This window comes from Triticum urartu, chromosome 5A (genome assembly GCF_056163025.1).
Source record: "Triticum urartu cultivar PI428250 chromosome 5A, HENAU_Tu73, whole genome shotgun sequence".
Classification (NCBI taxonomy): Eukaryota; Viridiplantae; Streptophyta; class Magnoliopsida; order Poales; family Poaceae; genus Triticum; species Triticum urartu.
In genome coordinates, this window is record NC_141877.1 from 466,640,087 (window position 1) to 466,659,637 (window position 19,551).

General features: G+C 46.4%; 3 protein-coding genes and 2 pseudogenes across 4 annotated transcripts; 3 read left to right on the plus strand and 2 right to left on the minus strand.

Annotated features, from left to right (window-relative positions):
- Positions 1-594: 594 nt before the first annotated feature.
- Positions 595-4,540, minus strand: LOC125509787 (E3 ubiquitin-protein ligase UPL5-like; annotated as a pseudogene). The gene is made up of 2 exons (XR_015602370.1): positions 2,986-4,540; positions 595-875 (listed from the first exon to the last, which is right to left on the minus strand). The product of XR_015602370.1 is annotated as an E3 ubiquitin-protein ligase UPL5-like (transcript).
- Positions 874-1,801, plus strand: LOC125509788 (uncharacterized). Its single transcript, XM_087521205.1, has one exon. The coding sequence runs from the start codon at positions 1,245-1,247 to the stop codon at positions 1,659-1,661; it is 417 nt and encodes a 138-aa protein (XP_087377331.1). The 5' UTR covers positions 874-1,244; the 3' UTR covers positions 1,662-1,801.
- Positions 4,541-11,492: 6,952 nt separating the features above from the next.
- Positions 11,493-12,292, plus strand: LOC125556271 (uncharacterized). Its single transcript, XM_048719043.2, has one exon. The coding sequence runs from the start codon at positions 11,702-11,704 to the stop codon at positions 12,128-12,130; it is 429 nt and encodes a 142-aa protein (XP_048575000.1). The 5' UTR covers positions 11,493-11,701; the 3' UTR covers positions 12,131-12,292.
- Positions 12,293-13,448: 1,156 nt separating this feature from the next.
- LOC125509803 (uncharacterized) lies at positions 13,449-14,671 on the plus strand (annotated as a pseudogene).
- A 359-nt stretch (positions 14,672-15,030) lies between these two features.
- Positions 15,031-18,374, minus strand: LOC125509789 (heat shock 70 kDa protein, mitochondrial-like). The gene is made up of 5 exons (XM_048674821.2): positions 18,154-18,374; positions 17,906-17,982; positions 17,719-17,797; positions 16,620-17,186; positions 15,031-16,504 (listed from the first exon to the last, which is right to left on the minus strand). The coding sequence occupies exons 1-5, from the start codon at positions 18,226-18,228 to the stop codon at positions 15,248-15,250; spliced, it is 2,055 nt and encodes a 684-aa protein (XP_048530778.1). The 5' UTR covers positions 18,229-18,374; the 3' UTR covers positions 15,031-15,247.
- Between the last annotated feature and the right edge of the window lie 1,177 nt (positions 18,375-19,551).

The window sequence follows — 19,551 nt, forward strand, 5'->3', positions numbered from 1 at the left end:
CGGAAAGCACTCATCATGCCACAACCCTCTACTCAGTTGAGAACGGGAAGGATTAGAAATTAGTTAGTTCGAGGCTAAGTTTGTGACTGTTGAAATGCTAAATCATCTTACAATTTGATGCGGAAAATACCTATAAAAAGGCTAAGTTTTTGATTGCTAAACTATGGATTTTTCAAATTTAGTGAGGAAAAACAGCCATGAAATATGCAAAATTAAGCTATTCCATACATTTAAATAGGCAAAAATAATTCGGTGAATGGAACTGCCAAAATCTACGACGATGCCAAGCTAGTCTATTCTTTAATAGCATAGTTTTTTAACCAGGCAGAAGACATGTTATTCTCATTAATTAGGAAGAGATTGAGAATTGCCTGCTTAATTAACGTGAAACTGGGTTAAAATCGATACAACCTAACCCACATAACATGAGCACGAGCGACCAACCTGACCGCTGACAAGGAGACCACGGAGGATGGTTACAACAGAATATTAGAGAGGTATACATCTCCACGTGACTTTAACACTGAACCTGCTGTTGGATGGGGGAAGATTTGTATAGGATCTGTCCTTAGGTGAGATCAATGAGATCCATCATTTTGAAGTAAAAAACATGTTAAAAAATGCTTTAAAAAATTGGAGAGATACATCCATGTTTTATGTACAAGCTCAAAAAGTTTCAGCTCCTAATTCGAACTACACTTAGAGAATAGTTCTAGACATGCTAGGGATCAAATCCTCGTGCTTTGGCCATCACGGTACCTCTGCATCGTTCACCAGATGAGACAAAACGATCTCTGCTTTGTTTCCTTCTTGCAGAACCGTGGCAAGTACATTGCTTCCATGCGCGCACGTACGATTCCTTCGACCTCACGCAGCTGCGATTGACATACCAATATACACAATGGTCAATTCAGTCATCCATGACCAGCTCAACACCAGTGTTCTGGTGTGGAGTTCGGCATAAGGCATTTCAACGGTCAGATATGGCTGGACGTAATGAGCTAGCTCCAAAAGTTTGGAGACGTTCATTTTTCTTCTTCAAAACAGGAAGTATCTGAAAGAGGAAGTCCACAGAGGAGAGCTGCCGGTCTCACTGGGCTGGCGTGCGCGTAGCACCTTCGAAGAGGCTCTTCGCAGCCAGTACAACTAGCAGCAACTATATAAGGCAGCACCAACGGATCCTGATCTATCACGTTCGACAAGCTCATCTACCAATCCAGCAAACTAAAACCCACTTCCCCAAAATGGCGTCCCAGCTTGTCGAGAGCCACCGCGCTGGTGCCGAGGTCCACAAGGGGAACGATATCTGCAAGAAGAAGACGGTCGAGCTTCTCGAAGAGCTCGGCCTCCCGAAAGGCCTCTTTCCTATGGATGACATCGAGGAGGTCGGGCACAACTGTGAGAGTGGGTTCGTGTGGATACTTCAGAAGAAGAAGAAAGAGCACACGTTCAACAAGCTCAACCAGACCGTCTCCTACGACACTGAGGTGACCGCTTTTGTGGAAAAGGGCAAGATGAAGAAGGTCACCGGGGTCAAGATCGAGGACCTGTCTTTGGTCGAGGTCTATGTGGATGAGTCTTCTGCTGATAAGGTTACCATCAAGACCGACACCGGTCTGTCTGACACCCATGATGCGGCCGTGTTCGCTCTCGGAGAATAGGGAGCTACTAGTTAAAAAGGCGAGAAGAATAAAGTCAGTGAATGGTTCGGCACTATGGTTCACATGTTATGCAGAAGTATATCTTTCCGTTTTCTATGTAATCTAATAAAAGGCTGCTGCACGAATGTTGCTTCCTTTCAGCCCATAGTGTTCACCAAATGAATGAATAACACTTATACCCCCACCTATATCCCACATCGACCACTCTCAACTTCCCACTGTTGATCTATCTTTGTGTGTGAGAGAGAATAAGGGCCTTAATTAAGCAAAGGCTGTAAAATACTTCCTCCATCCCATAATATAAGATCATTTTCCAAGCTGTTTTAGCTTGTAAAACGATCTTCTATTGTGGGATGGAGGGAGTACAACATTAACTATGACATGCACAAAAGAATTCAAATTTTGATTCTCGGTATCTCGATTTTCATGTGTTGATTTTAACATTTCATAATTGTAGATGTATGTTGTGTCAGTGTCTCAAACAAACAAGGAGAGCGACAGCGAGGCTGGGATGGAAACATTGTGGAATAATTCCTGTTTTGCTGATTTTATTTTTCTCGCTAAAATCAGATAATCGGAGATTATTTCCAGATTCAAGGTTAAGATCGATGTTAAAAACATTTTTGGTTTTCTTAGGCACCTATTTTTATGCGAAAACAACTTCTTGTCTTGATTTTTTTTTTGTATTAAAAGATTGCTGAGAAGATGCAAAGGAAAGAAAAACGAGTCAAAAGCAGAAACCAGAGCAAACCTCAACTAGCCAAACCCTAAGAGCTACCAAAAGTGAATGGGAAAACCAACACAGAGGAAAACTCCTACTGCCATGGTCGAGGCTGCATGATCATCAGATTATTTTCTCATTCTAAGTTCAGCTTGATGTGAATTGCTCACGGCACTTTAAATATTCCATCACTACATCTCTAAAGGCTTGGTTTCAGCCAACATAAAACACAAAGAACTCACCCTCTACTCAGATGAGAACGGGATGCGCTAGAAATTAGTTAGTTTGAGGCTAAGTTTGTGACTGTTGAACTGCTAAATTATCTTACAATTTGATCTGGAAAAAAGCTATAAAAAAGCTAAGTTTGTGATTGCTAAAATATGGAATATATATTATTAATTTGGTGAGAAGAAACGGCTCTGAAATATGCAAAAGTAAGTTATTCCAAGCAGTTAAATAGGCAAAAATAATTTGGTGAATGGAACTACCAAAATCTACGGCGACACAAGGCTACTCTGTTCTTTGATAGCATTGCATAATTTGACGGCTATTGGAAACGAATGCAAGATGCAGGAGAGGAACTTTGGGAGATGTTGAATATACCTGCATGATATAATCAGGCCTGTTAGACTGCTACATTGTATACTTTCTCAGTCTATGTGAAAACAAGCTCAGCGTTTGGTGGATTTCTCAATTTAAGTTACTTGCTACGAAGCAAAGCAGATCCTTATGCTTCAGGAGCCAGTGGAGATGCTCGTTCCTCTTGGAACGGCGCACGAGCGCATTGAGAGGTGCTTTGTTTGCCAGCAATACTAACCGAAGGTTGTGCGCCACATCCTCGAATATCCAGTTCTGTCAATATGGCAAGCATATGTAATCGGCTGGCCATGAATGGCTGACTTTCTATGACCCCCATACTGTCAGATGATAAAGATGAAAGATCCATCTCCAACCTCTCGAGACACTCATCCATCTTTTTCAGCAGGTTCGTCGACATTTCATGCAACTCCCACACCCATGTGTCGGTACGCTTACACTCCCTGCTGTACATATTCTTTGGCATCCAGAGGAGTACCTGCTGGCGCAAGATTTCAAAGAAGTTTGAGAGCTCCTCAAGGTCTGTCCTTGACACCATCATGGAATCTGATCCAAGTCCATCCAGAACCAATTCGACAATTTCATTGGCAAACGGGAGGACCTGCTCGATCACCTTGGTAGGAGAATTGGAGGCAACGAGCCCTGAGAGTGGCAAGCAGAGCACCGATGCAAGTGTATGACGGCATGACTTGTAGAGGCGATCCTTGTTGCCCGCGGTCAGAGAAAGCAAGCGGCAGAATTCCAGGAGCACCGGCGCCGTGACGAGCATTACATTGGGCGGTAAGGTCGCAGGGTCAGTGCTGAGAAAGCACCTGATGGCGCGCTCGGCGTAGAAGCGCGAGGAGGAGAAATCTGAGAGGTAGAGGTGAACCAGCGCAATGGCGGCGCCGGACTGGAGGAAGATGTCGAGGTACTCCTGGGCGTGGTGCTGGGAGTTCTTGGTGTCGCCCTTGGCCCTGCGATCATTCCGGTTCTGCTCGTTGGCGTGGTCGCAGCAGAAGATGTACTCCTTGACGAGGTCTTCCAGGGTGTGGGCGGTGGCGGTGGCGGTGCCGGCGTCCCTGGAGGCGCCGGTGGCGGCGATGTGCGAGGCGAGCTGCCAGGCCTTGGGGTGCGGGGTGGAGCGGAGGCGCGCGGCGAGCTGCAGGGTAGAGTCGGGCGGGAGGCCGAGCGAGGCGACGGTGGCCTCCGGCTCCAGCTGGCGCCCCGCGTGCAGGAGGCGCAGGTCGCGGCCGTAGCCGCGGTCGGCGAGGTGGGCGAGCACGGCGGCGACGGTGTCGTCCGCGGCCGCGTGCATCGCGATGGTCTTGCAGTCGGTGGCGCGCACGAAGAAGTGGAGGCGGCGGGAGGGCGGCGCGTAGAAGGACGACGGCGCGCCCGCCGCGCCGGAGTGGGCCGTCGTCATGACGGGCGCCTTGGAGGAGGTCGGGAGGGCGGGCTTCGCGGCGGCGCTTGGCGCGGCGGCGGGGGAATCGCGGAGGGGGCGAGGGTTTTGACGCGGAAATTGGGGGACGACACTGATGGGGAGGGAGGAGGAGAGGGGCTGCTCTGTTTTGCTCGTGGTCAAGACTCAAGACTCTCTCTGCCCCCGTTCTACTTTGAGCATTTTCTTTTTCTTTTTCTTTTTGCGGGGATTAATCCACACACTGATACGGAAGCCGGCCATCCAAATCTAGCCTCAAATGTTCGAAGACATTTCAAACGGAATTTAACAAAAATAAATAAATTTGATACAGTTTTAAACAAATTGGACGGTTTTTATTCAAACTTGGATAGTTTCTACATAAAACTAGGCGTTATTTGGTCCGTGAACTAAAATTAAAAAAATACCCTATATTTGACGGTGACCTCATACGCCATGTCAGGCAGACTGGCGGCACCTTCATCATTGTCGTCCTCAGAGTCGCCTGGCGCTCGCGGATGAACTTCTCCGTTCGCTCCTGCGTCGCACGCAGTGTGGCCGCGACCACCGCAGACGTGGGTGGGGGGAGAGACGGGCGGCTGTGGCGGCGGTGGTTTCGTGAAGAGACCACTCATGTACTTGCCCATCTACTCGTCGAGGCGGCAGAGACGGCACTTGCTCCTCTCCGTCGTGGTCTTCGAGATTTCGACCGGTCCATGACCCAGGCCGTTGCGAGCTCCGAGTCGTTGGCAATTTCTGGCGGTGGAACGTCAGACACCGCGAACTCCGCCTCGCACGAGGCGTTGTGCCTACCCCACCACCGTCGCTCCCTGTCCAATACTCCTGTGCCATCATGGCGCTCCGGGAGGATGATTTGTCGCCATTGCTCCTGTTAGAGTTGTGTCGAATATTGTGTACAAGGTAGGTTACAGTTGGACTTGTAATTGTATTGTGTTTAGATAGGATATGAAGTCGTGTCCAAGTAGGACGCTTGTAGCACCGGAACGATGTAATCTATGCCAACATAATAGCACCGGAACGCAAGGGAAGCCGGTGGCATGTGCCGATGCGCATGGCGACCGGGTGCGGTATTGTAGCGGTGTCATGGGGAGGAGCGCCCATAGTCATGCCTCGGGGATGTAGCCATATCGGTGAACCTCGTTAACAAATCTCGATGTCGTGCTCATGTGATTGCATGGTCTCCGGATGATCAACGGTATGTCTCAGATTAATTCTAACAGCTCCCTCCGCGGCGGGCACTGAGGTAGTGCAATATCCAACCGCACACTTTCGCGGCGATCATGTGGGGCCGGCCACCACCGGCACGACTAGGAGGTGGCAAGAGCAGCTCCTCCTTGACGCGGCTGGGAGGCGGCGGCGACAACTGCTCCTCCTTGACCATGCGGCGTCCGTTTGGACGTCGCGGTTGCATGGGAAGAGCATAGAGAGGAAGGAGGCTCCGACTTGGTGGCGCAGAGAAGTGTCTTCGGTGGCGGCACCGGACCGATGTTGTGGAGGAGCGAGCGACGGAGCATCAACTTCATCTGCTCCTCGTACTCGGTGTCCGTCACTGCATACATCGCGTTCTGCAAGAGGACGGGCGTCTGCGGCAGCTAGTCCTCTTCATCGCCAGAGAAGATGACAATTTCCTTCTTCGCGGAAGAGCTAATGAGGGGGGGGGGGCAACTGGTTCAGATTTATGAAAAATATAGCAAGTAACAGTAAGAAAGTGCAAGTTCATGTATGTATCAGGTTAGAATCATTAGAGAACTCACCTAGTTTCTCAGGGAGTCGTGGAAGTAGGGGACTAGTGGAGATGGGAGGATCCAAGGAGGAAGAAGACCTAGCCAGTCAGGGGAGGAGGCGAGGATCAGGAGCGGCAGAAGTCACCATGGCCCATGGGGGCGACCGGAGGAGCAGTGCGGAGGAGTGGCGGAGGAGGTGAGGAGCAGTGGAGTGCGAAGGGGGAACAGGCGAACAGGGATGGGGCGGGTCACGATCGTTCACGTAGCGCTCAGTGCCTGGGCCTCTCAGTTTCCGCTAGTACTGGGCCAAGAAATGGGCTGTGAGTCATATACAAAATATTTGGGCTTTTGGAAGGGGCGGCCACAGCCCGGAATTGTCCCCACAACGCTCCGCTAGTGCTAGCCACCAAGGGCCAAGACTTGTCTGTCGCCGATGAAGAGGAAAGAGGCGGAGGTGCGCGAAGACTTGGCTCTGAGATGTGGAGTGAAGAGTGTGATGTGGATGACCCCGACACCGTGCTTAAATTGCCATGGTCAGGCCACGCGAACGGACTGTTAGGCCGCTTCAATGCGGAGTAGCGGGCTGAGTTGATTTCTCAGGATGAGTGTCCGCATTGAACTGGCGTCAACCGAGAGGTCGCGTTGATCAGCGCCGCCCTGTCGTACGGTCACATCGCGCGGCGTCAATGCCAGCATCAATGCGACACAGAAAGCGACGCACACATTGGAAAGCGAGGCGAGCGAGGTTTAGGATGAACTAGAGTTGTTGTATGTGTGCGTGGTAGCGATCCGGACGCCGGCAAAGCCCCTACCCCTTCCGGTTTGCTTTTGATTTACGAGAAAAAAGTCTTCTGTATCGGTCCGCGCATGAATGCAAGACTGCATTGGATGACAAAACACATCTGTACCGCACGGTCCACGAATGAGGATGATTTAAGAGTCAGCTTTGAATACGTCCTCGCGATCGCTTATGCCTTTTCCTTCCTTTTTTTTCTTCTTTTCTTGAGACTGCATTTTCCTCCGCCTCTTTTGGGGCTTCAATTATTTAAAGTTGTACATCAACCTACAAACTAGCCAGCATTCATCGCTAAAATAATAAAATATTACTTTACTCCCCGTTTGAATGCAAACATATGCAAAGTTTTCTTAGAATACCACGACCTCATGAAAAACTATGGTTTCATTTACCTTTAGATGCTCGGACCGAATCCGTTGAGTCTTTTAAAGGTGTTCATAAGTTTAGGGTACGCACATGTGCTTATAAAAATTAGTGTGTGTATGTGTTTGCAAGTGTCTAGCACGACGATTGAACCGAATGAATTTTTGGCCGTCGCCGTGCGGCCCTCCTATTGAAGCTCACTGCATCGTTGGATTCCTCAATTCGTTTCCTTTCTCGCGCATGAAAAATAACTCAACTGGAGGGTAGTCACAGCGCTCCCTCCCCCACCATGCGCTCCTTGCGAGGCGCGACAATCGTGTCCATCGGCATCGTCATCCTCAGCAGCTAGCCAGCGTCGTGGTGCCCCTGGCCTGCCGCCATTAGTTGCAGCTCGTGTCGAGGTTGGAAGCTTGCACAGGAGGTCATCGTAGTGCATGTCATCGCATTGATATATCACCCTGACGCCCTTCGTTCCAGCAAGTGTGTGCGCTACTTCATTCTCACCACCGAAACATCGCCCGTTGACAGTTGCAGCATCGGTAGCATCGAGCATCGCAGCAAAAAACACCCTGGCCTTGTCTCTCGGGTCACCGCTTGTCCATGGCCATCACAGCAAAACAAAACGCTTGGCGTAACTTTTGCAGGCTCCGGTTGCAGCCCACTGTTGCGCCACCCATCGTTGTCACAAAAACCGTCGATTGAAGCAAAAAAAATGTCAGTTCTAGCTTCGCCGGCAGCGGTTCAGCATCCCCGTCATCAGTTGCAGCTCCTTTTCGTGCTGCCGGTTGAAACTTTTCTGTCGCAGCTTGCACAAGCAAAGGGCTGGTCGCAACAACAAATCAAGTTGCCGGTTGAAGCTTTTCTAAATCCGGTTGAAGATTTTCTATCGCAGCTTGCACAAGCAAACCGTTGGTCACAGTAACAAATCGTGGTGCCGGTTGAAGCTTTTCTGAAGTCGATTGAAGCTTTTCTGAAGTCGATTGAAGCTTTTCTGCCGCGGCTTGCGCTGGTCACAACAACAAATCGCGCTGCCGGTTGAGCTTTTTTCCAGCCGGTTGAAGATTTTCTGTCACAACTTGCACAAACAGAAGTGTTGGTCACAGTAACAAATCGCGGCGCCGGTTGAAGCTTTTCTGAAGTCGACTGAAGCTTTTCTATCGCGGCTTGCGCTAGTCACAACAACAAATCGCGCTGCCGGTTGAGCTTTTTTTCAGCCGGTTGAAGATTTTCTGTCACAACTTGCACAAACAGAAGTGTTGGTCGCAACAACAAAATTGCCCTGTCAGTTGAAGCTTTTCTATCGGTTGGTTGAAGCTACCGACGATGTCGGTGTATCATCTGCAGAGGTGTGTTCTATCCCCCCGTGTCCGTCGTCTCCAGCGCCAGTAAGTGTCGATTGCAACACGCTCGTGTCTGGGGACCCAAAAACCTAATCCCGACCTGGCCCGAAACAAATAAGAAGTGCACTTTTCCCATTAAATAACCTTCTTTTAATCATTTTGGGGAATATAAATAATATAGCATAGCTATATACCTATCAAGACCCTATTTTTGACTTATTTTAGACTTTTAATTTGGGCCAAATCTGGAGACTGAGCACGGCCCAACCATTGGTCTTCGCGTTTGGGCTGCCAGGTCGGGCTGATTATGCCCAGGTCTTACTTTGGTTGTGTACATCCTAACTATGCAGTCAGCCCTTTTGAGTTAATAAAATTCACCTTTTATCATAGAAAAATTCTAAAGGCTTGGTTTCACACAACCAAAAACCGAAAAGAACTCATCACATCAGAGCCCTCTACTCAGTTGAGAACAAGAAGGGTCAGAAATTAGTTAGCTTGAGGCTAAGTTTGTGACTGTTGAACTATTAGATTATCTTGCAATTTGATGTGAAAAATAGCTACAAAAAGGCTATGTATGTGATTGCTAAACTATGGAATATGTTTTATTAATTTGGTGAGGAAAAACAGTTGTGAAATATGCGAAAGTAAGTTATTCCAAACACTTAAATAGGCAAAAAATAATTCAGTGAATGGATACCGAACTATAAAAATCTACGGCGATGCCACGCTACTCTGTTCTCTAACAGCATGACATAATTTGACAGCTATTGGGAGGCATGCAAGATGCAAGTGAGCAACTTTGGAAGATGCTGAATACACATAAATGATATAATCATTGTTGAATAATTATTTCTCAGTTTATGTGAAAACAAGTTCATCGTTCGGTGGATTGCTTTGCTCACAAAGCTTTTTTGAGTCTAAATGCAATGCGAATTCTCACAAGTTTGCCGATGTTTATGTTGTCTTTTTTTGAAATACCCAAAAGAGGTATTAAAGAGACTTGATCTCTACCGGTCTAGGTTCTTCTGGCAGTGTGATGAGCACACACGGAAGTGTCGACTGGCAAAATGGGATATCTTGTGTAGACCTAAGGACCAAGGCGGATTGGGCATTGAAAACTTGAAAATCAAAAATAGGTGCTTGCTTAGCAAATGGCTATTCAAGTTACAAAATGAGGAAGGGGTCTGACAAGAGCTCCTCCACAATAAATACTTATATTCGAAGACCTTATCCCAGGTGGAAGCCAAACCAACCGACTCTCCATTTTGGAAGGGCTTGATGAAGGTCAAGTCTTCTTTCTTTATGAGAGGTTCATTTAAAGTTGGTAATGGTCAATCCACTAGTTTCTGGGAAGATACCTGGCTAGGGGACAATCCGCTTGCGGTTCAGTACTCATCTTTGTATAATACTGTGCGTAAAAAGATGATACAGTTCAATCAGTCCTTGGTTCAACACCTCTGAACATCCAATTCAGGAGGGCCTTGATTGGCGATAAATGGATGGCGTGGCTCCATTTAGTTCGTAGGTTGATGTTGGTCAACCTATCTCATGCGCCTGACGTCTTTAGATGGAGACTAAATATCAATGGGGTGTTTACTGTCAAGTCTATGTATGAAGATCTTATTAACACGGGGCATGTGTTCCGTAGAAAGCATATATGGAAAATCAAAGTACCTGTAAAGATTAAAAATTTTATGTGGTTTGTTCGTAGGGAGGTGATCCTCACCAAAGATAATTTGGCTAAACGAAATTGGAATGGATGTAAGAAGTGTTGTTTTTGTGATAAGGATGAAACAATTCAACATCTTTTTATTTCCTGCCCTTTCGCGACTTTGATTTGGCGCACGGTTCATGTTGCATATAATTTGCCACCAACAAGTATCCCAAATTTGTTTGGAACTGGTTGGTTGGTATCAACAAAATACTTAAGGGTCATATCCGTGTAGGGGTTTGTGCCTTACTTTGGGTAATTTGGAATTGCCGGAATGACTGTGTTTTTAATAGGTCCCCCTCTATTAACTTTTTGCAGGTTATATTCAGAGCCACCGCATCGATCCGTATATGGTCATCACTTTAGCGTGGGGACGTTGGGGGGCTCATGGCCTTTGGGTGCAACCGTCTGGAGATGGTTTCACAGGCATTATTCAACCGGTTTGGCTGGCATGTCACTAATAGATTATGTGGTTAAGTCATGTAATCTTTTGTTTGTACCCACTATTTGTGGTGTTTTCTTTTTCTTTTTGCCGTTTTAGTTGATACTATATACTCCCTCCGTCCGAAAATATTTGTCATCAAGATGAATAAAAAGGGATGTATCTAGATACATCCCTTTTTATTCATCTTGATGACAAATATTTTCGGACGGAGGGAGTACGTTTTAGACCTATTTATTTCCTTTTAATAAAATTGGATGTGTGCATCATGATAATGCAGAGGCCGGGGTCTTTCCTCTTTTCGAAAGAAAAAAGAAAAGAAAAAAGAAAAAGAAAAAATGCAATGCGAATTGATTTATTTATTTGTTTTGCTTGGTTTGTTTATTTATTTATTTTGACTCACGAATTGATTTCATTTTTATTTTGACCCGGGAACTGAATTTTTGTAACACTCGAGATCACCAACTTATTTTTCAAATAAATCTCAATGAGCGTTCTTTTCTAACTACTCCGTCCGTTCCGAATTACTTGTCGCAGGTATGGATGTATCTAGATGTATTTTAGTTCTAAATACATCTATTTTTGCGACGAGTAATTTGGAACGGAGGGAGTAGGTACGGAGCCCAGCTTTTTAGACAAGGTCACAGGGACTTCCACGCCAATATAAGCAATGGTCAATTTAGTCATTCGTGACCAGCTCAACTCTAGTGTTCTGCTGTGGACTTCAGCGTGGTATTTTTTCAGAAAAAAAAGTTTCTGAAAGAAGAAGTCCAGAGAGGAGAGCTGCCGGTCTCCCTATGCTGGTTGCAGCATCTATATATGGCGCGCCATATTCTGTTCTATCACCTGCAGCAAGCTCATCCACCAATCTACAAACCTAAAATCCCACTTCAGAAGCAAACCAATCCCAGACAAGAGCTCAAATGGCGTCCCAGCTGGTCGAGAGCCACCTCACCGGTGCCGAGATCGTCAAGGGGGACGACGTCTGCAAGAAGAGGTCCGTCGAGCTCCTCGAGGAGCTAAGCCTCCCAAAAGGCCTCTTTCCACTGAGCGACATCGAGGAGGTCGCGTACAACCGCGAGAGCGGGTTCGTGTGGATGCTTCAGAAGAAGAAGAACGAGCACACCTTCAAGAAAATCAAGCAGACCGTCTCCTACGCCACCGAGGTGACAGCTTTTGTTGAAAAGGGTAAGATCAAGAAGGTCACCGGGGTCAAGGTCAAGGAGCTGTTTCTGTGGCTCAGTTTGGTTGAGGTCTATGTCGATGAGTCCGCCAATGAAAAAGTCACCTTCAAGACTGGTACCGGCCTGTTTGACACCCATGACGCATCCGCATTCGCTCTCGGAGAATAGGGAGCTGGTAAAAAATGCCACAAAAATAAAGTCAGTGAATGGTTCGGCACTACACATGTTACGTAGAAGTATATGTTTCCGTTTTCATGTAATCTATAGATTATTGCACGAATATTGCTCCCTTTCACTTATAAGCGTTCACTGAAAGAATAATTGTACTTATACCCCCTCTTCTTTCCCACATCGATCACTCTTGACTTCCCACTGTTGCCCCCATCTTTGTGTGAGAGAGAACAAGGACCTTATCAACAAATAATTAAGCAAGGCTCTGAAATACAACTTGAACCATGACATGCACAAAAGAACTCAAATTTTGACCCTCTGTATCTGGATTTTCATGTTGATTTTAACATTGCATCATTGTGGATGTATGTTGTATCAATGTCTCGAACAAACAGAGCAGGAGCGAGAGTGGGATGGCGATATAGTGGAATAATTTCCTATTTTGTTGATTTTAATTTTCTCACTAATATCAGATCATCGGAGATTATTTTCATATTTGCGCCAATGGAAAACAGATGGCTAGTGTCCTTTGCATTTTTTCTTAGGCGCACATTTTTATGTGATAACAAGTTCTTCTCTCAGATGTAGTTTTGTATTAGAAGACCACTGAAAAAATGCAAACGAAAAAAAACAGGACAAAAGCACAAACCAAAGCAAACCTCAACTAGCCAAAACCTAAGAACCCCTACTGCTATGGCTGAGGCTGCATGATCATCATATTATTTCTCATTCTAAGTTTAGGGTTGCTAGAAATTAGTTAGTTTGAGGCTAAGTTTTCTGTTGTTAAATTATCTTATAATTTGATGTGAAAAATAGCTGTAAAATGACTAAGTTCGTGATTGCTAAACTATGGAATATGTTTTGTTAATTTGGTGAGGAAAAACAGCTGGGAAATATGCCAAAGTAAGTTATTCCAAACAGTTAAATAGGCAAAACATAATTCGGTGAATTGATATGGATGCCAAGCTACTCTGTTCTTTAATAGCAGAACCTAATTTGACAACTATTGGGAACGAATGCAAGATGCAGGTGAGGAACTTTGGGAGATCCTGAACATACATACATGATATGATCAGGCCAGTTAGACTGCTACATTGTTGAATAATTTCTCAGTTTATGTGAAAAACGTTCAGCGTTTGGTGGATTGCGTTGCTTACAAAGCTTGTTCGAGTCAAAGTATAATGGGAACTTTTTTTTACTCAGGAATTGAATTTTTGTACCACTCGAGATAAACAAGTTATGTTTCTTTTTAAGAATCTTGAATGAGTGACCCCGCAAAAAAAAAGAATCTTGAATGAGTGTTCTTTTCATACTTGGTACGGAGCCCGGCTTCTTAGACAAGATCACAGGCACTTCTACAACAATATAAGCCATGGTCAATTTAGTCATCCGTGACCAGCTAAACTCCAGTGTTCTGCTGTGGACTTCAGCGTTAAGGCATTTCAATGGTCAGATATGGCTGGACGTTTTTTTTCTTCAAGAAAAGAAGTATCTGAAAGAAGAAGTCCATAGAGGAGAGCTGCCGGTTTTCACTTCCAAGCCACTAAAGGTTGCAGCATCTATATAACCAACAAGCTGATCTGTCATCTGCCAATCCAGCAAACCAAAAGCCCCACTTCCGAAGCAAACCATTCCCGGACAAGACATTGCTCAAATGGCGTCCCAGCTGGTCGAGAGCCACCGCTCTGGCGCCGAGGTTGTCAAGGGGGACGACGTCTGCAGGAAGAGGTCCGTCGAGCTCCTCGAAGAGCTTGGCCTCCCAAAAGGCCTATTTCCAATGAGCGACATGGAGGAGGTCGGGTACAACCGCGAGAGCAGCTTCATGTGGATGCTTCAGAAGAAGAAGAACGAGCACACCTTCAAGAAGATCAAGCAGACGGTCTCCTATGCCCCCGAGGTGACCGCTTTCGTCAAGAAGGGCAAGATCAAGAAGGTCACCGGGGTCAAGGTCAAGGAGCTATTTCTGTGGCTCAGTTTGGTTGAGGTCTATGTCGAGAGTCCTCCGCTGAAAAAGTCACCTTCAGGACTGGTACCGACTGTCTGACACTCATGATGCATCCGCGTTCACTCTCGGAGAATAGGGAGCTGGTAAAAAATGCCACAAAAATAAAGTCAGCGAATGGTTCGACACTATACTCAAAGAAGTTCATGAAAATGGGTAAACATACACTATTCGAGTAATTAACATGTTATGCAGAAGTGTATGTTTCCATTTTCATGTAATCTATAGACTGTTGCACGAATGTTGCTCCCTTTCAGGTTGTAAGCGTTCTGCAATGAAATGAATCATCTATCCCACAACGATCACTTACAACTTCCCCCTAATGTCCCCATCTTCGTGCCAAGCCTTATCAACAATTTCTATTTTGTCAATTTTGATTTTCTCACTCTTAGGTTCAGGTTGATGCTAAAACAATTGTCTGCCCGTTGATTGCTTTCAGACATCATAAAACGCAAAGAACTTCTCGTGCTATGACCCCTGTTGCTGAACTGCTGAAATTTATTTCAGATAATCTGTAGATATAGCGACCATGCGGAAGTTGATTACCCAGACAACATGGTAGTAGCAAAAGTTGGTTCAGCGAACGGAATCATCATAAGCTGACCTGAGCACAAGAATACAACTTACAAGTCAAAACGACAGTATGACTAGCTCAAGGTGCAACTGAGACTATGCAGGCAGCAGTGCCAATGCTCATCCAGATTATATTGGATGTCACTTTGCATTGGACACCAGATTACAACTCTTAAGTAATACTAATAAATTAATTAAGAATAAGACATGTTAAACAAACTACATTATCAGGAGCTTATAGTGAAGGAATAAAAACAAAAGCAGCTTAATAAATAAATAAACAAGACCAGACATCAGGAACTTGCAAAAAACACAAGGTACGTAGCAAGACAATGTGGCAAATGGCCAAATATATTAACCGATATAGGTTATGAGTTTGCTCCTCTCACAATTTATCCGCAATTCGAACAATTGCCAAAATGTTACAGGTATCGTCGTAGCCCTCTTAGAAAAACCTAAAGAGACGGAGGTAGGATAAAGATATTAACTTCCTAAACTGGGTACACAAAAAAGTAGAAGAAACCTGATGCAGAACAAATCTACATCTTGGCCTCCTTGGGGTCCTGGTATTCAGCTTCTGGAGTCTGGTCGCCACCACCACTGCTGCCGCTGTCACCACCGGCAGCCCCGCCACCACCCTGCATGTGCTGTCCAATCTTTGAGACTGCCTTGTTCGCCGCCTCCAGCTTCTGCTTGATGGCGTCCAAATCATCGCCAGCCATTGCTGCTCTCAGATCAGAGGCAGCAGACTGGATCTCCGTGACAACTTCAGCAGGGACCTTGTCTTTGTACTCGCTGACGCTCTTCTCGATGCTGTAGATGGTGGTATCTGCAGAGTTCCTGAGGTCAATCAACGACTTCCTTTCCTGATCCCGCTGAGAATTCAGCTCGGCCTCCTTGACCATCTTCTCGATGTCACTGTCAGACAAGCCACCTGACGATTTGATGGTGATATCTTGCTCTTTGCCAGTGGACTTGTCCTTTGCTGACACCTTGACAATTCCATTGGCATCAATGTCAAAAGTGACCTCAATCTGTGGCATACCCCTTGGGGCTGGTGGAATGCCTTCAAGCTGGAATTCACCAAGAAGCTTGTTATCTGTAGCCATCTCCCTCTCACCCTGAAGCACCTTGATTCCAACCTGCGTCTGGTTATCTGCAGCAGTGGAGAAGGTCTGGCTCTTCTTGGTTGGAATTGTTGTGTTCCTGTTGATTAGCCTTGTGAAGATGCCTCCAAGAGTCTCAATACCAAGGGAAAGGGGCGTGACATCCAGCAGCAAGAGCTCCTTCACATCACCCCTCAAGATACCACCCTGAATGGCAGCTCCCATGGCAACAGCCTCATCAGGATTGACACCCTTGCTTGGGGACTTGCCGAATATCTGGGAAACAATATCCTGGACCTTTGGCACCCTTGTCATACCACCAACCAGTAGAACCTCATCAATCTCCTTTGCAGAAACACCAGCATCCTTGAGGCAGTTTGTGCATGGGATGCGAGTTCTCTCAATGAGGTTGCCCACAAGAGACTCAAACTTTGATCTGGTCAAGGTAATGTTGAAATGCTTCGCACCAGAGGCATCTGCTGTGATGAAGGGGAGATTGATTTCAGTCTGTGGAGTCGAGGAAAGCTCAACCTTCGCCTTCTCAGCAGCTTCCCTGAGCCTTTGCAGGGCCAACTTGTCCTTGCTCAGATCAATGTTGTCAGAGTTCTTATATTCACTAACCAGGTAGTTGAGCAATGTAGCATCGAAGTCCTCACCGCCAAGGAAAGTATCTCCATTGGTTGCCTTGACCTGAACAAGATACAAGCATTATGATCAGAACAAGATACCAGTACTATGATCAGAACACACGCTTTAAAAAACTATTTAGGATATGTAGTGGAGTCATCTGAAGAAAGGTGTTTACCTCAAAAACACCATTAGAAATCTCAAGGATTGATACATCAAATGTGCCACCACCCAAGTCAAATACAGCAATCAGGCCCTCCTTGTTGTTCATTCCATACGACAGAGCTGCGGCAGTGGGCTCATTGATAATCCTCATCACCTCCAACCCAGCAATCCTACCAGCATCCTTGGTGGCCTGACGCTGAGCATCATTGAAATAAGCTGGGACTGTAATAACAGCCTTGGAGACCGACTTGCCAAGGTAAGCCTCTGCAGTTTCCTTCATCTTGGTAAGAACAAAGGCACCAATCTGGCTTGGGGAGTATGACTTCCCAGCCATCTCCACCCAGGCATCACCATTTGTTCCCCTGACAATCTTGTAAGGCACCATATTCATTTCCTTCTGTGTTTGGGGGTCATCAAAAGCTCTACCAATCAGGCGCTTGGACCCACGAACTGTGTTCTCGGCATTTGTCACTGCCTGTCGACTGGCAGTGATGCCGATCAAGATCTCGCCTTTGCTGTTTGTGGCAACAATGGAGGGTGTTGTCCTCGCACCTTCAGCATTTTCAATCACCCGTGGTGTCTGTACAAACAAATTGATCAGTCTTACTAATAGTGTCACCAGTTCACAACCAATTAAAAGCATGTATATACTTCCTCCGTCACAGTTTAGAAGGCACAGTTAAATTTGCGTGCGTTTCCACAATAGACAAGGTTTAGGGCGCATTGCATTTATTTCTAGTAGCTAATTAGTACTCCTATATACTATTTCTATATGCATGCGTAGTGTGAAAGCTATTTTTTAGCCCATCTCACAACCAATAGATAACCACCTAGGTCCCAGAGAATTTCCAAGCGCGCCTTCTAAACCGTGACGGAGGGAGTACATCAAACTGCAACTTAACAACATTTTACTAGTACTGTCAATGATTCAATACCAATTGGAAGTATGGTCATCAAACTGAAACTTCACAGCATTTCAAGATATACTACTAGGTGCATCTGGATACAGCTATTGCCTTACAAATTCAAGAGATGCTAGTGCTGTTAAACTGTCTAATAATACAGAGAATATGGCAAATTTCATAGTCAGTGATTAGAGAACAAGATCACACCTTTCCTTCCATGACGGAGACACATGAGTTAGTCGTGCCCAAATCGATCCCGATGACATCGGCGGCGGCGGGCCTTGAGCTGCACAGGCACAGAATATACATCCATCTCAGTACCGAACAAGCAAGAAGCAGGACAGATACAAACAGCACACAGTAGACGATCTACACATCCAACATCGAGGATTACCTGAAAGCGCGGGCCACGGCTCCGAGCCTGGAGAGCAGGGGAGACGTCGCGTGATGATGCTGATGTGTCCTGGGAGCCTGGTCAGATCACACCAGCGGAGCACAAAGACGCATCAGATCAACATCACAGCACGAATAATGAACCCCTAAATCCGCGCGCCGATCCAAGAAGAGACCAGCGCCCGGCCGCGGAACAAGAGAAAATGCAAGCACATGGAGATGGGGAGAGGGGGGGGAGGGGGGTGGCACCTGAGCGATGGCGCGCGTGGCGAGGGCGTGGCCGGACCTGGCCAGCCGCGAGGCGAGGAGAGATCCGATGGCCATGGCTGGCGCTCGAGCTTGGGTCGTCGGCTCCCGGCGGCGGCGGCGGCGAGTCGGGGGACGGAGAAAAGGGGCAGAGGTGAGATCCGAAAAACCCTAGCGTGAGGCGGCCTCTGCTCTTAAACCCCTGGCGGCCCGCCGCACCGGCTTGGGGAAGGGGAAAGAAATGGGGGGCGAGGGCATTCCCGTCATTCTTTTTCCTGATGGGTGTGTGGCTGGCGGTGGGCCCGGGGTGGCGGGCCGGAAGATTCCAGACGGCTCGAGCGGCCTCGCCCCCGTCCGTTCGTTCGGGGTTCGGTCGTTTGGGTGGCGGAGAACGTTTCTTTTTGCGGAAGGAATTTGTTTTCTTTACATCTTTCTCGACGTGGCAAAAAGTCAAATGCAAAGCTGGTCTGGAATAAATGCGGCATGGAAAAGTATGGGGATTTTGCTTTCTTGGACGATAATGCAACAACACTGTCCGGCATGGCGTGACCAAAGGGTTCGTGCCTACTAATTTTCGCACCGTTTCTCTAGACTCAATGAGTTTTCTTATAGTAAAAAAAGGGCTTAAATATGTACTACAACTACCTCAAATGGACAAAGTAAACATGGGCATTTGTTAGGCCGTGCTTTTTTCGGGCCGAGCTTTAAATGCCTGGCCCCCAAATCCTAAGCATGAGCATGGCCCGGCCAGAATAATACCACAATACACTTTTTTCTCATTAAATAATATTGTTTTATTATATTACATATAATAAATGTCTTATTATAGCTATATAGATGCCCAGATTCAAGCTTTTGGGCCGAGTCTGGCCCGACTTTCGGGCTTCAGCTTCGGACCGGACTATAGATGCCTAGATTTTATGGTTGTGTGCTTCTTCTATATATAGTGTGGGATCACTAGGTGGGTCATGGAGCAGCCGCGCCAAGTGTGGGTGGACTCTTCGGTGTGTGACCGAGTTTTGTTGTTGGTGTAAAACTCTGTGTAGTCTACAAAGGATCATATTCGTGTGCCAACAGCGGTGCACGCCTCTGATACGTCCATTTTGGCTCATGTTTTTCTACTGTTTTTTAATGTTTTAGAACAATATTTTCACCTTATGATGCAATTTTAATGTACTTCCTCTCTTAAAATCCAAGATACACTTGAAGAGGGAGATTGTCGGCAGCTGGATTTCTGAGCGTGAAAAGCTACAACAAAGATAGTTATTATCCAGAGCTTCAAATGACCTGAAAATTTACGAAGAATTATTTTGGAATATATAAAAAATACTGGAAGAAAGAAGTACCACCATGCTTTGCTGCCACAAGTCTCCTCTACTCTGTGCAGCCCGCAAACATGTC